Source organism: Corvus cornix, chromosome 1 (genome assembly GCF_000738735.6).
Source record: "Corvus cornix cornix isolate S_Up_H32 chromosome 1, ASM73873v5, whole genome shotgun sequence".
NCBI classification, from domain to species: Eukaryota; Metazoa; Chordata; class Aves; order Passeriformes; family Corvidae; genus Corvus; species Corvus cornix.
Window position 1 is genome coordinate 102,619,694 of NC_046332.1, and position 14,648 is coordinate 102,634,341.

At 44.1% G+C, this 14,648-nt stretch overlaps 1 protein-coding gene across 8 annotated transcripts in view; it reads right to left on the reverse strand.

Moving 5' to 3' along the window:
* Positions 1-71: 71 nt before the first annotated feature.
* PHKA2 (phosphorylase kinase regulatory subunit alpha 2) overlaps positions 72-14,648 on the reverse strand; it is a 44,891-nt gene continuing 30,314 nt past the window's right edge. For 6 of the 8 annotated variants that reach the window (XM_019282958.3, XM_019282959.3, XM_019282961.3 and 3 more), the window contains 11 exons: positions 14,353-14,432; positions 14,055-14,133; positions 13,802-13,931; positions 13,116-13,217; positions 12,402-12,520; positions 10,015-10,062; positions 9,435-9,521; positions 8,210-8,377; positions 6,637-6,690; positions 5,074-5,274; positions 72-4,560 (listed from right to left, as the gene is read on the reverse strand). In XM_019282958.3, the coding sequence (XP_019138503.1) occupies positions 4,387-4,560; positions 5,074-5,274; positions 6,637-6,690; positions 8,210-8,377; positions 9,435-9,521; positions 10,015-10,062; positions 12,402-12,520; positions 13,116-13,217; positions 13,802-13,931; positions 14,055-14,133; positions 14,353-14,432 (1,242 nt within the window). In that variant the 3' untranslated portion in view covers positions 72-4,386. The remainder of the gene's footprint in view (positions 4,561-5,073; positions 5,275-6,636; positions 6,691-8,209; positions 8,378-9,434; positions 9,522-10,014; positions 10,063-12,401; positions 12,521-13,115; positions 13,218-13,801; positions 13,932-14,054; positions 14,134-14,352; positions 14,433-14,648) is intronic. The other 2 variants (XM_010394468.3, XM_010394465.3) reach the window with 2 other exon arrangements.

The window sequence follows — 14,648 nt, forward strand, 5'->3', positions numbered from 1 at the left end:
TTAAATACAGAACACTTTTCCAGAAGTATTTTGTAACTTGAAAGATGAATGAACAAACATGCACACACTTATTTCTACCGCCTTGGAGAAAAGAAAAATCTTTAATAGTGCAAACAAAATTTACAGTAAAACTTCAATGGCATTGGTAATACACAATGTATATTTTTAGCATGCAGTTAATCTGATCAGTCCCACCTTATTCCAGTGGAGTGACAAAAAGGCTCCACTTACGATGGCCAAACACCACTGTGTGTGGTGGGATCTTGCTTCCCACTGTTGCTTCCATGCAGTGGGTGTGAAATGACAAGGTGGAACTGGACACCACAGCTCTGGAGTCCTCCTTTGCCACCTGCCCCAGTAAAGAGGACAAAGCCAGGGTGTGCAACGAGAGAGCAGCTCTGAAGGATGGCTGGCAGCCTCCAGTGTGGATCTTCCCCACTAGGGACACATTCCTGAACCTGGCATGAAGGGGACTGGCCTTGAGGGATCACTTCCTGAGAGGGGATGCCAAGGTACAGTTGCAGCACAGGTTCACTTGGCAGGCAGTGAGAGCCTTTTGGGGATACAGGACTGAGGAGCTGAATCATTGAGCCAAAAAAGAAGGTGCTGTCCTGTCAGCTGCTGGTGGCACAAAAAGCCCCCTTACCCCTGACAGGAGGGTGGCAGGGGGGTAACTGAAACATCTAATGCTGGAATGCATGCCACTTGAGACTGGAACTGGGAGTGGGAAAAAGCCCTGCTGCTTTTACTTAAATCCAAACTGTTTGACCCGAAGCTCTTCTTCTATAACCCCCATCCTCAATCCCTTTTTTCAGTCATGATTCTATGCAGCAGCTACTTAATATTCCAGACGTGAGTGGTCCTTTGAGCAGCACCTGAATCAACCTGCAGATGAGTGCCCAAACTCTTACCCTACAGCTACAGATGGCACCAGGGGTGGCATCTCTCTCCTGCTTCCTGGGCAACTCTGCTCCTACCTGCAGACCACTCCAAAAAGTGCCCAAGGTTGGACGTGGACTGACTCAAGCTCCCACCTCACTCAAGGCCCTGGCTACTGCCAGAGGGGTGACACATTCCTGCAGTGTCCTGTGCCCACATGGGGCAGCCCAGGTGTTTCACTACCCCACAGAAAGTGGCTGCCCCTTTGCAGGGCAGCTAAGGACTTTGTGGCTCACCTGCACCTTTCTGGGAACAAGCAAGACTCCTTCCCTGAGAAAGGAGACTACAATTAGCAGCAGAGAAATCAGACAGACTTTGTACTCCACCCATTCAGTTTTCACAGTTACCTGTGGGACCAGCAGCTAAGGGAGATCAGTGGTGCTTTTGATCTGTCTAGTTTGACAAACCCATGTCCCTGTCGGCAGCAGGGAGAAGGCAACAGCTGTGAGCAGGGAGGGCACTGACCTGGGGGAGCAGGGTTGGGGCCAGCGTGTGGTGTGAGCTCTGAGCTGGACACAGATCCTTATTCTGCCAGTTGCCCCCCACCCCAGCCCTGCACCTGTCTCCAGGTGCACCCAGCTGCCCCCAGCACTGTGTGGGTGCTCCTGACCTCACAGCTGCAAACTGGTTGGGGCAGCAGTGCTGGTCAGGCTGGCACAAGCAGCTCTCAGGTGAGTCTATTTTAATTCACTAATGCCCTTGTTTCACAGGATGTGTCTGTTCACCTTTGCCTTCTTTCCATAAGTGAGTTTCCAGGGGCTGGGAGCTGGCAGTGTCATCTGGTGGCTCCCCAGGGAGGCTGCACAGCCAAGGAGAGCCTCTGCCAATTAGCTCAGCCCTGCACAAACTGCAAAGTCGTCCTGTATTTTATCTGGGAGCACACCCTGGTCACTGCCAGTGCCAGCTCTGCTTTGCAGCAGCCTCACACACCCAGGGGATCTTCAGGAAAGCAGGGGGTCTGTGTAAAACCTTAGTTGCATAATTGGGTTTGCACTGCAAGGCAACTCTCCAGTTGCAATGGTTCTTCGCTCTGAGCAGTAACACAGCAGCAAGGTGGTGCAGCTGTGCCTGACCCTGTAAGTAATAATAGTTTGCCTTCCACTGGCCTTGTGTTTGAGTCCCACCCTTCACCACCAGCTACCTAAACTCTTCAAATTACTACATAAATACTTTTCAATTGCCTGCATTCCACGTGGTAATTCATTATGACCATCATGAATATACCATAACCTAGGTCATATTGTGAATTTGATATTAAAAACACCAATGACACTCCCATTAAAAAAAGTAAGTGTTAAGGGGTGTCCAGGTATGTTAGTCCATACATTTAATTGCCTTAGACTTCAATGCAGCTGCATGTAAAACCAACATCAGCCTTCTTGTTTCTGCAAAAAGTCATTTGCATCTCTCACAGTCTAGGATTCAAGAAGAAAAGCAAAAATAACTGCTACTACTTTTTGTATGATACCGGGTAAAATAAAAAACTATCACCTTGCTGTTGTGTGCTTATGCTCTGCACTGTCACATCTGCTTAAAGGAGACAAAGGATTTTACTTCCTTTTACTGGGAAACAAGCCAAGTGAGCTCTCACAATACATACGAAAAGTTAAAAAAACCAAACTAAACAATAACAAAGGCAAACCCTTACAAAACAGGCACCACACCAATAAAATGACTTCTACACCCAAGTGCTAATTGTACCTGAACTGTCACTTTGTACTGGCCCCTGCACAGGCCCATGGTTCCCATGGTGGTTTAACACAGGGCTCCTGGTCCTCTGGACTACCAAACTCCTCTGTCTCTGAAAAAAACATTACATCACCTCACACTAAGGCCTCCCACACCTTCACTCTCTTGAGCCAGTTCCCAGATACTGCTACAGCAGCAGTGACTCTGTAGAGGGACAGCAGGCAGGGTGTCATGGCCTTTGGAGCTCAGACCTGCTGGGACCATGAGGGCTGGCAACTGGCAAGTGAGACAGGACATTACTTCTACTGGAAACAAAAACCTCACTCTCAAAAGCACCACACACTATTGTTACAAAAAAAAAAAAAAATTCAAATCCTATACAAATGGCACAGTTATGTTCTGAAAGAGTGGAGGGGAGGCTTACAGAAATACTCTTACCAGGTTTATTAGCTCAGAAAGTACTTTTTACAGGCCTATCTGCTCTTTTCCCCTCTGCCTGGCAAGACAGAATTGCTCTGATCCTTTCTGCTCACATGGCAGCAGTGCTGCTGAGGGAACCTGTGTGTGGCCATGGAGAGGCTGAAGCTACTGCCACTTTCCTAAGCTGTCAGCCAGGTGCTGACATGTGGCTGGTGGCAAAGCCAGCAGCACAGGCACAAGGAAAACCACTGCCAATGCCTGGGGACACACCTATTCTCCCTGCAGCATCTCAGAGCTTCCAGTGGACAGCATTAACCTGGGAACTGTCTGCAGGGAGACTTCCAGGCAGCCCAACCCCTAACTACATGAGACCAGTGTGACTTCAAATTAAAAAGAAAAAAAAAGAAAAAGAAAAAATGGAAAAGGAAAAAAAGAAAAGAAAAAAAAAAAGAGAAACATCAAAGCCTTCCATAAACTCACGCTACACTGGAAAGGCCACAATAATGCCATTCTTAACTCTGAGGCTGTTTGCAAGGGAAATGATCAGGAGACTTGGAAAGGGTGCTCAAGGGGAAAAGGTTTATCTTGCTCCATTCAGAGGAAAGGATTACAGGCATAAAACTGTCTGTCACATTGGAGAAGCTGGAGTCTTGAGATTTTGCCTCCAAAGTCTTGGGGATGCAGGGAAGGAAGCTATTTTGTTCAGATTAAAGACAGATGCAGCTTCCTGACAGAGGCTATCCACTCAAATTAGTGGATATTGTAGGAAGTTTGTCCCTACTGGCCTTAGCCTTGCACTGACTAGGTGCAAATGAGAAGAGAATCAGGGTAAAAGTGTATTAAAAATACCACCACGTTATTTCAAGTTATTCTTACTCCTCTATTTTCCCTGGATGTTTCACACTGTGCATTAGTGATTCACAATGATGTACATTTACACACAGCAGGAGAAAAATTAATGAATTCCATCACTTCCCTTATTTGTGAGACCGTCCCCAAGATGCAGCTCCCTCATTTTATTATGCCTTTTGATCTCCACAGAGTAATCTGTTTTCCCCTTGGCAGAACTGTATAATCCTTGCTAATTTAATACAAATTACATTTATGCACTTTGGGCAGAATAAGCCTCGTTATTTGTTATTTCTTGCACACTCTCCTAAAACCAGGCCAAATTCCAGCTCCCTGTCCCCAGCAGGTCAGTGTGCACACAGCATCCCCAGCAGGGCCAAATGCTGGGGGAGTGGATGGCACACACGGGCAGCAACCACAGCCAAGGGGTTTGTGACAGGGAACTGGGGAGGAAGAGCCTCCGAGCCTTCCCTCCGCTTGAGGCATCACTTACTGCATTGCACAGCCTGTGCTGGGCAGGAAATCGTGTAAATAAATAATTATAGCTTTTGTTAGGTAAGTCATGGTGCCATAGGCTCCACTGGGAGCACTGTCATAAAAAAAGTGGCAAATTCCCGTGGCTACGTCTTTCTCCAAGATACTACCAGTAGCTCCAAATGATTTCTGTAAAGAGACAAGCAAAGAAGTAGGGCAAGTTAGGCATGCATGCTTATTTATTGGAAAAAACAAACCCCATTATGATTTTCTATTTGTGCTGAATACTGAAAATTCTCTTTCCCCTCATGAAAATCTTAATCAGGATTACTATAGGGCCCACATGACTTAGTTGGATCAGTGCAAGTAAATGAATATATAAATTCACACAGATTTGTGTCCGTTGGGGGGAATGGGTGGGATTACTCAAATATTGGTAATACTAACGCCTTGATAAAGCAGAACTTCAATCTACCCTTGCACTTCAGAGCTTGTTAGACACTACAATTTTATTCCCTTTAAATCTCCCGCAGTTCTTGCATTAGTTCTCCCAAATATATTTCCAGAAGATACTTAAGTGATTTGGTCTGTCTTTGTAGGAGAAAGGGCCAGGACAAAATCAAGTTCATCACACACATTAAAAAAAGAGCAGGGAATAATTTTGAAAGGAGGAGGCTTTCCCCCACTGCCCTTTGAGCTCACCAGCTCCTGCAGAAACAGGTCATTGGCCATGTGCACAATTCTGTCCACGTGGATGATGCCCCCGATGCTGTTCACCTCGATGTCAGAGAGGAACGTGAGGACCAGAATAGCTTCCACCAGGAGCTGCCTGTACTCAGGCTGGGGGACGTGGTTCAGCACCGACTCCACGTGCACTGCAAACTTGATTTCGCATGGGGTCATCTGGCAAGTTTGAGTGGAAATGGAAAGACAAACTGACAAATCCAAAAGACTAGCTCCTCACATCCTGCAAGCACTGAGACATATGCTCCTCTCCGCACATAGGGGCAGACTGACTGAAGCGAACAAAATGTTTGTGCAGCTTTAACACTTACAGAAAGTTTTTGTGTTGCTAGACCCTGATTCTGCAAACAGTTACACAACTTCCAGAAGCCTGCTCCAGCCCTGCAACCCATCTCACACACATCTCACTTACATACAGTGCTGTTGATGCTTAGCTGGCACATTAACTCTTTGCTCCTCAGGCTGTGGTCTCACACACTCTGCCTTGTACGTATCTTTCTGGCATTGCAGGTTAGTTGCAAAGCCAAATGTACTGCTGAGTTTTAAAAGCAACCACCTGCTTAGAGGGGTGATTTTTAAATAACCCCTGAGCTTTGCCATGCAGGAATATCACTATTCTGTTTGTAGAACAGCTTAATTTGCACTGGCATAGCTCTGTGGATGTTATGCTGCCTTAGGAGGTTTGTGCTTATTTAATTTGATTGCCTCAAACAGCAAAATTAGATCCTGTCCAGGTCTGACAGGCTAAAAATAGAAGTCTGTTTATCTACCCAATAGGGATAAATAAAGCTCTCCTTTCTGAAAATAACCACAAACCCCAACATTTAAATTTGGCAGAAAATTCCAACTCCTCTCTTCAGCTGTTACCACAGTCCCTCAGAAAAGAAGGAAGCCAGAGACAAGTCTGAGAGAAACAGTCAGGAAAACAGTCTTGGGCACACAAGCACAGCTCTTGCACTGATGGATTACTATTCACAAGAGTTTGTTTTATAGATGCGAATTCAAAATTTGCCAGAGCACCTAAAGACAGAATCCAGCTAAGAAAAAAATGCAAGAAAATGTTATGGATTTAAAGAACCAAAGCTTTAGTTAGAAACAATCATCCTTAACTGGTATTTACTTTTGAGCCAAAATACACTGCCTGCTGTTGCAGCATATTAAAAAAAGTAAGTGGCAAGCAATGTGTCTGCTTTATTCCAACAAGTCTGTGCTGCCTCACCTTCCCCCCAAAGGGCTGCTGTCCCCCACCCTCTCTGGAGTCTCCCAGTGGGCACAAGGGGACAGTGAAGGTGTGCAGAAGGCAGGCTCAGCAAAGGGAAAACCTGTTACAAGCCTCCTCTCAGGCCTGCCTGGCAGGAACTCACCTGCACAGACCCAGGGAAACTAGCAGAGGTGCTGGGGGAAGGTCCAGATGTTCTAAACATAAAACCAAGGATCTGTAACAGCAGCCCTGCTGCATTTTACACTGTCAAACCAAACATTCAGACATGTGGCTAGAAAATCATTGGCATTTTACTGTACCTCTCTGGTGGTTGAAGAAGGAAGGACATACCCATCAATGGACAGACCATGGCACTGAAACATTTCAAGAGTGAACAGAAATTACACTTCTTGCAAGTCAATCTGAGGGTTCTCTGTTCTAAGCCAATATGTAACAACTTGCAGTTGGAAAAAAAAAAAAAAAAGGCAAAGCAAAAACCCCCAATAACACAGAAAAAAATCTGTTCAAAAATATTATTTCATCCTTCCTGAAGAAGTTATTATGTAACTGGCAAAGATTAGAAGCAGCCTGACATGACACACCAGAGCATGCTGTGCTCCAGTCCAGCTAACGAAGCAAAGCACTTTGAGAGCCACTAAAGCAAAAGCAAACAAAGGAGGGAAACAAATCCATGAGAGCATTCTGTTGGAAAGGATTTGGAAATAAAAGATAACAAAAAAGCAAGACAACAGACCACAAAAGCAAGAATCTTTTTAAATTTTTGCTAGAACAACATTAAGTTATGTGTTTCAGATCCGGGACAGCACACCGCAGGGTGTCAACCACTGGGGGAGAGAAATACCAAGTGGTATAAAGAAAACAGTGACAAAACCTAAATGGTGAAAAGGCAGGTTAAGGACAGACACATCTGGGTACCTGAGGTATAGAATGGAAACACACTAGGAAGAGGAGACACATTTTATGATTTGTCCAAAGAGATTTTAAGAATGAAATATTGAAGACAAGCACAATTCATTTTAACAGCCAGAAAAACCATACAATTACTCCCAGCTATTACATTAGGCCAGAAGTGATGCTCACTCTACTGAAAGATCCTATTAGTATATAGCCAAGAGGTCATATATGATTTGTCTTGGCTGACATCAACACTAACAGCTTCAGTGTAAGTGATTTTAGAAGGACAAACCAGCCTAAATTGGTGATGCACTCTTTTTCCAACTAAGCAAGCACGAACAGCTCAGTGCTGCAGGGTGCCAAATGCTGGCCTGTATCCAGCAAAGCAGAAAAACAGGTGCATAATCACTTTGAAATAAGTTAAAATTTGTAATTCCTTTCCCCTTCTTCTGGGAGGGTTGCTTCAACACATTTCTATACCCCTGATATCCAATGTGCTGGCAAGGACTTACTTGTCACTTAAAAACAAACTAACTAACAAACAAAAAACATTAAGAATGCCATACAACTCAGAACAGCCAGCAAGAGGTCTCAACACATTCTGGAAGAGTTAGAGCAGTTTCCTACTTCATTCCTCACAGCCTTTCTGACCCAGAGCACAGAGCTGCATTGCACTGCAGTGCCCTTTAGCTGCACTGACAATGTGCATTAGGCCAGGGGATGCACAACGGGCAATGGTGGAACAGAATCATTCAGCCAAAATTCAGCATTGGTGGTTTGAGAGAAAAAACCACTTTCAAAGAAACACATGAACTTGTGTTAATGGAGCCCTTTTATGTTCAAGAGACACACTTCTACCAGTGACTCTGGTTTCCACCTGTTGACCAACTTCCACTCCTGGCAAGATGCCACCCCTGGACCACCACCTCCCTGAGTTACTGCAGAGCTTGCTTGCATCCTCCACAGTGGTCAGCTTACCTTCTGAAGGATTTTCCACACTTTCTCATAAAAGCCAACAGGAACTCTGTTAATAGCACCGTCAAGCCTCCTCCTGCGCAGCCACTGCCCTTTTCTGTCACCCCAGCTCATGTCTCCACCGGAGCCAGTTGGAGAAGTACTGGTGGGAGATGATGGAGTACTGCCCCTCTGTAGGGACATTAAAGCCTTGGTTAGTACTCACACAAGTGCCACTCCTGGCCAACACATGTTATAATGCTACCTCAGAACCAGGGAAGAAATACAGGCTCTGGTGTCATATAGGATGGGATTGATCCTTCATCCTCATCTCTCCCCTTTGCAACAAGCTTCATTTCTCAAGTACTTCCATCGTTTCTCAACAAAACAGGCAAGCACTTCAACATAGCATAACCCAGTGATGTCCACTGCTTGGTTTAATGCAATGTCTGACTATTTTAACAAGCATGAGCTGCTTCCAGGGCAGTGTCACTGGTGTGCAAGGTGGGGGGATCTGCAGGTATGTCCAATTCACTTGGGCATGGTGCTGTAAAAGTATCAGAGTAAAAGTATCAGAGTCCAGCAAGAGAGGGCCTCATACAAAAGCTCTATTAAAGTAAGTAGATTAAAATTTGACTTAATGAAGCCATGCAATCATCATGCTTGCCTTTCTGTTAAGTGTTAGTCTTGTTTCCTTTATTACCCTTGTTGGACTATTATTTTACCCTACCAGGCCTGGACACTAAATTAGGCAGCAAATCATCTTCAAAGTTGTTGCAATACCACCAAATTGCTGTTGTGATTTGCACACACACAGTCTGCCCATTCCTTGCACTCCCAGAGACTGTGCTCTTCTGTTTTCTCCTTCCTTTTGGATACCTGTTACTTTCAGCCCAGAAACGACTTCACTGAAAGTGCCATCTTAAATCCCCTTACCTCCAAGTAAGAAGCCATCTGAGCAATATAATGGGGAAGGAGGAAAATGATTGAAAACTGCATGTTTGGAAAGCACAGGCTCATAGACTCTACACAGCTCTGCAAAAAAAATCCCCAGCAAACAGTCCATTTCCACTGCTCCTGGTGTCCACGAGGCAGAGGTGGTGTTCCTTCGATGTTCCAGTGCTTGCTGTTCCTTTCCACTGCTCACTGACTATGACAGATAGAACTTCCTGCTCTATAGCTGTGTTTTTAGGGCATTTGGGAGGTGTGGAATTGACAATAAGTGAGGATGCAGCGAATCACAAACCACCTGTTCAAAGGGCATGTGTAGCTGGAAACTTCCTGTCTCTCCATGACACATTTGGAGCTTCAGACTTACTTGGAATTGCTGAAGTCTCTGTTGGTAAAATATTTAAGCAATTATATTCCTTCTTTAACAGTGAGAGCTTAAGAAGAGCTACAGTTCTCTGCCTTGAAAGAAGATGACTTCTTGAAGAGATACCCATGCAACCCCTGTCTCAGCAACTTGTAGCTATTCTGGGTTCCTCGCTGTCCAGAGGCTGCCAGCATTTATCAACACTACCTTACTTTTAAATACTAAAGACACCTGTAACATAATCCAGTATCAAGTAGCTAAATCTGCTAGAGTACTTTATCTGCTACAACTGCTTAAGCTTCAGAAGAACTAAGTGGATCTAAATGCGAGACTCAACTTCTTTTAAAAGATTACTAATGAGAATTGGTTCCCAATGGGGACAAACAAGACAAAGAGGCAGGGTTTGAAAACAAGGTTTTAGGCAGAAGACGGAGGAGGTGTCTAGAGCCAAGACCCTTGCAGACAAACACACACAGGGTGAAGAGCAGGTGCAGAGCTACAGATAGTGTTTTACCGTGGAAGCAAACATGCTGTTGGACGTGGAGTACCCCTCATGAAAAAACTACAAAACAAAACCAGACACCAACATGTCAGACAGACAGCCACGAGAACAGAACACAAACAAGATTAATTAACCCATCTGTGCAAAGGCAAGAAATACAGAATAACCTCAGGTACTCAGGGAAAAACTGCAGCGATCCATGGCCTGTTGAAGTGTTGCACTTCAGCTGATACCAGGGCAGCTGCTGCTGATTCCCAGGGTCACCATGAGGCAGAGCCTGCCATGCCAGGAGCCTGTTTGGCAGCCACAAGGTGCCCATGCCATCCACAGTGCTCCCAGCATGGCCAGCACAAACCACCAGTTTAAGATGCAAGCTAAAGCTTCCCCCTGTGACTCAGGGCTGGGGTAAAAGCCAAGCTCCCCACTTCCGTTCCCCAGTTGTTGCAATGCCACCAGCTTCTCTTTGCACAAGAAGGTCATCTTGCTGGAACGCTGCAAACTGAATGGGCAGCACTAAACAAACAGCTGCAAGGCCAAATGTTTGCTGAAATGTGGATGCAGCATTTAAGCACTCAGGCTTTAAGCGTTTTTCTCTAACTGCCCATCCCAAGCCATGCCTCCACATTCAGTGTTAATGGCTCAGGCAAAGGTTTGATGTTCAGACTCAGGAAAGAACAGCCACAAAAGAGGGAGCTGCAGTTGCTCAACACGTCCAGAGATGTTAGTACAAGTACTTGAAATATTCCTTGTAACAACAGAGTGTATCCTGCACCACCCCACCCAACCCCCTGCCAAAATGACATTACATCAGCTGCTGGTCAATTATTCACAGAATGCAGTTGTATGTGGCAGGAAACAGCAGGAATGGCAAAGTGGGGGGGTACAAAAATAAACCCAGCCAACTCCTCCTCTGTGCAAAATACCCAGTTTCCATGGAATAAAAAAGCAACAAAGGAACTATGTTTCTAATGTCAACAGAGATCCACATATTCCAGCTACGGCCCACCGCTGTATTTCAAACAAAATAATGCTGCCATCTAGTGCCTTGTCCCTCCTCCTTCCTGGAAAGGCCCCGAATCCAGACACTGCCCTGTGAATGGGAGCCCTGCTCAGACTGACCTCCAAGGCCACCTCAGGGCCGGTGCAGCACAGTCGGCAGCACCTTCACAGCCACTCCTGAGCCTTGTCCACGATGGTGCTCCGGCAGTGGCACAGCTCAAACGCAGCAACCAGGTCTTACGAGACAGACACCATGTGCTCCTCAGGGGTCTCTGCTTCCCTGCCTGACCATTTCCCATGAAGAATCATTAACTGATCTTTGCTGCCACCAGCAAATGCTTCATGTTAAGACCACGTCAAAATGCCACTCCTTTCTGAAGGCTTATTCAACCTGTTTTACACAATCCAAGGAAAACATCAAATGCTTCCTTAGATGAGGCTGCTTAAAGCCCTTATCCAATCTGACCGTACACATTTCCAGGGGCGGGGCATCCACAACTTCATTGGGCAACCTGTTTACTGCCTCTTCCCCTTCATTGTAAAAAGTAGTCCTTGTATCTAACCTAAACCTACCCTTTCAGTTTAAAACTGTTGTCCCTTGTCTTGTCACTACAGGCCTTGGCAAAAAGCATCTCTTCATCTTTCTTGTAAGCCTTCTTTATATATTGCAAGGCTGCAGTTAGGTCTCTTGGAGCCTTCCCTTCTCTAGTTTGAATAACCCATGAGGAAAAACAGAACCATTCTTACAAATGTATTTTATTTGACCACTATCTTCCTATTTATTTAAAGCAAAAGAAAATTGCTAATAGAGACACAAAATATAGCAATCAAACCACTCATAACAAAACCATCAGTCATATTCATTCAGAGTATTTTGGTTGTGTTTTCTGTGATCTCACCATATACTCAGTTGAAGTGTAATTTAAAGTATTGAAGTTGAACATATATGTATAAATTCTAGCAGTAATCATCCTCCATTCCTGAAGAAACAGAACTGGAAGAAAACAAACCAAGATTCCTTTTCCACCTGTATCTTTTCCAAATGGCATGTGGTCCACTTTTGCAACTTAGGCCAAGTGCAAGAACAAACACTGCATAAAAGCTTCTCTTTGTACCTCCGACTTTTCCTTAGCTAAACATGATAAAAGAGCTGTTTTTACAGTGGATGCCATGAATGCATTAGAGTTTGTTCAAGTTCTTCTACATCCAGAACATAAAACAAGAACAGAAGAGGAAGCACATTTTTAGAGGAAACATCTCTTAACTGCCTTCTATTTAGTGATCAGTTTTAAAATCAAAGCAACTTCGAAAATTTCTGTCATTTAGCAAGAACAAAACCTAACATAACACAGTTCCAGAACAGCTGTACTTTCTGATGAGCATTGACAGAAAACCCTCACCTGCTTCATCTCACTCTTCAATTTAGTAATACCACTTCTTTCTGTTTTGGTTGCTCCAGAATGCCCCATCTCATGAATAGAAATTGCAGGGCTGGATGAAGAAGAATCTACAGGTCGCACTAAAGAAGCAAATGGACATTTTTAACATTCTATGGGTAGAAAAATAGATGAAACTGTATCTAAGAAGTTAAACGCAAATTGTTTCAGAAATATGCAATGTTCTTGGTGACAGCATCCTTTCAAATCACATCAAGAGTTCAAACCTGATTGTATAAGGGGCCTAAATCCCTAGTTGGGTATCAGAAACTGATTTTCCAAGACAGTGAGCAATTGTAACTTTTAGTGAGAATTGTGACAAGACTCTGAGCGCCTACAGAGGAGCCTCAAAGAGAGCTGATGTGCCAGTCAGGAATATGTGGGCATCAAAGACATGCTTCTTGAAGGCAGGTTAGATATCACCTTTTAATGACTTTTGTTCTGGTTCCACAAAATTTCATTTTAAAAGTTTGCCTTCATGTTACTGAAACTCGATACAATCTTATTTCAGTGCAGGATAGCTTCCCTCATATGTGTTTTGTTTATTCTACAGCAAACATACACATGTACTCGTCATCCATGATTAATATGTTACCTATACTTTTATTTTACATGCAGAAGGAATAGATCCCTACTTATAAGACAATCTAACTTAACACATAAAAGTGAAAAACTTACAGCTTCTTTCCACTCCAAACTCTTTCCCACTGAGAATATGATGTAGGAGACTTTTCATATCAAAGGGGCTTAGATTCATCAAGCTCTCTGAAGCTTCTTCACCTAGTTAAACAAAATAAAACAAAACAAAATGACAAATGTCACACAACAAGCTATAAAGCCAGCTAAGGAAACTGAATGAAGTCCAATCACATGTAACTTTTTGGCTAGCTGTTCCTTTAAAAAAATTAATATGTAGTCACATTCCAAGGAAAATACATTTCAGGACTAAACAACAAACACTGAATGGAAATAATACTACTTGCATTAATGAATATTGTCATAGCTTGTGCAAAATTTCACTGAAGCTCATGATGAGAAAGCAGTTGCTCCCTTGTAGAGCATCACTTGGAATGGCATTACAACCATCTCCCAACAGCAGATGACGTGAATCTAAATTACAGAGCCAGAATTATTCCATAAAGAACATCCTTTGATATTCTTCGAATAACTGGGTGCCAGGGGGAGAGAAGTCTTTCAATAAGTCAAAAAAAAAAAAAAAAAAAAGTGATTTCCAAAGTTTGTAACTGCACATATGAACTAAGAGGTTAATAAAAGGATTTAACACATATAAATGAAAAGATCAACCATGAAGGGTGAAGCAAAAATGACACCAGAAATACCCTCATGATAAAATTGTCTCCTACCTGAGCATTTCAGACTTCGTGCCAGCTCAGTGGCCATCACCTGGATTATCAGACCAATGCGGAGCCTGAGCATCTCCACAAAAAGACTGGGCTGTGACCGGACGTACATCGCCAAGTACATAATTATTTCCTGTAAGGACAAATCCATAAAGGCACCCATCAGAGTGGGTCTTCACGGCTTTCCCAGTCTCAGAGCAAACACTGGCACAGCACTGGGCACAGCCAAAGAAGCCTTTCTGCACAGGCTGCATACCTGAGTCAGGACTGCAATACTGATGTCTTGGCCACTGGCTTCGTAAATGAGATCTGTGAGCTCCTCAGGTGGCAGTGGGCTGCAAGAAGACAAACCACAGGCAGCAGTGACTCAGCACAACCAGCACAACAAGCACTGGGATCGAGTCACCCAGAACAAAGGTGCCTACAATTCTACCTGGGTGGCTGCAAATCCTTTTGAGGGCAAGGAGTAAGGTTTAAAAGAAGGTAACAGCAGCAGAATGGTACCAGCAGGAAGATGAAGGGCAATCTGTACCTGAGGCAGAGCTCCAACTTACGTGGTAATGATTTTCTCACGGGGTTCTGGTGGCAGGCCCACTGTAAGTTGCTTGTGGTGTGACAGAAGGTCTGTGCATGCCTATCATAAGGGGACAAAAAGGAAGAGACCTTTCTCTGAATCATGTGGAAGTGATATGACTTTTAATTCCCAAAATTAAATTAATTCCATTTCTTTAGCAATTTTAAATGCATTTCTATTATTTACCAGACATACAGATCCAGAAGAATGCTGTTAAATAGTTTCCAAAGATCTCCTGAGGTCAACAGGGCTATGAGAGTCTACCCAGGCTAAAAG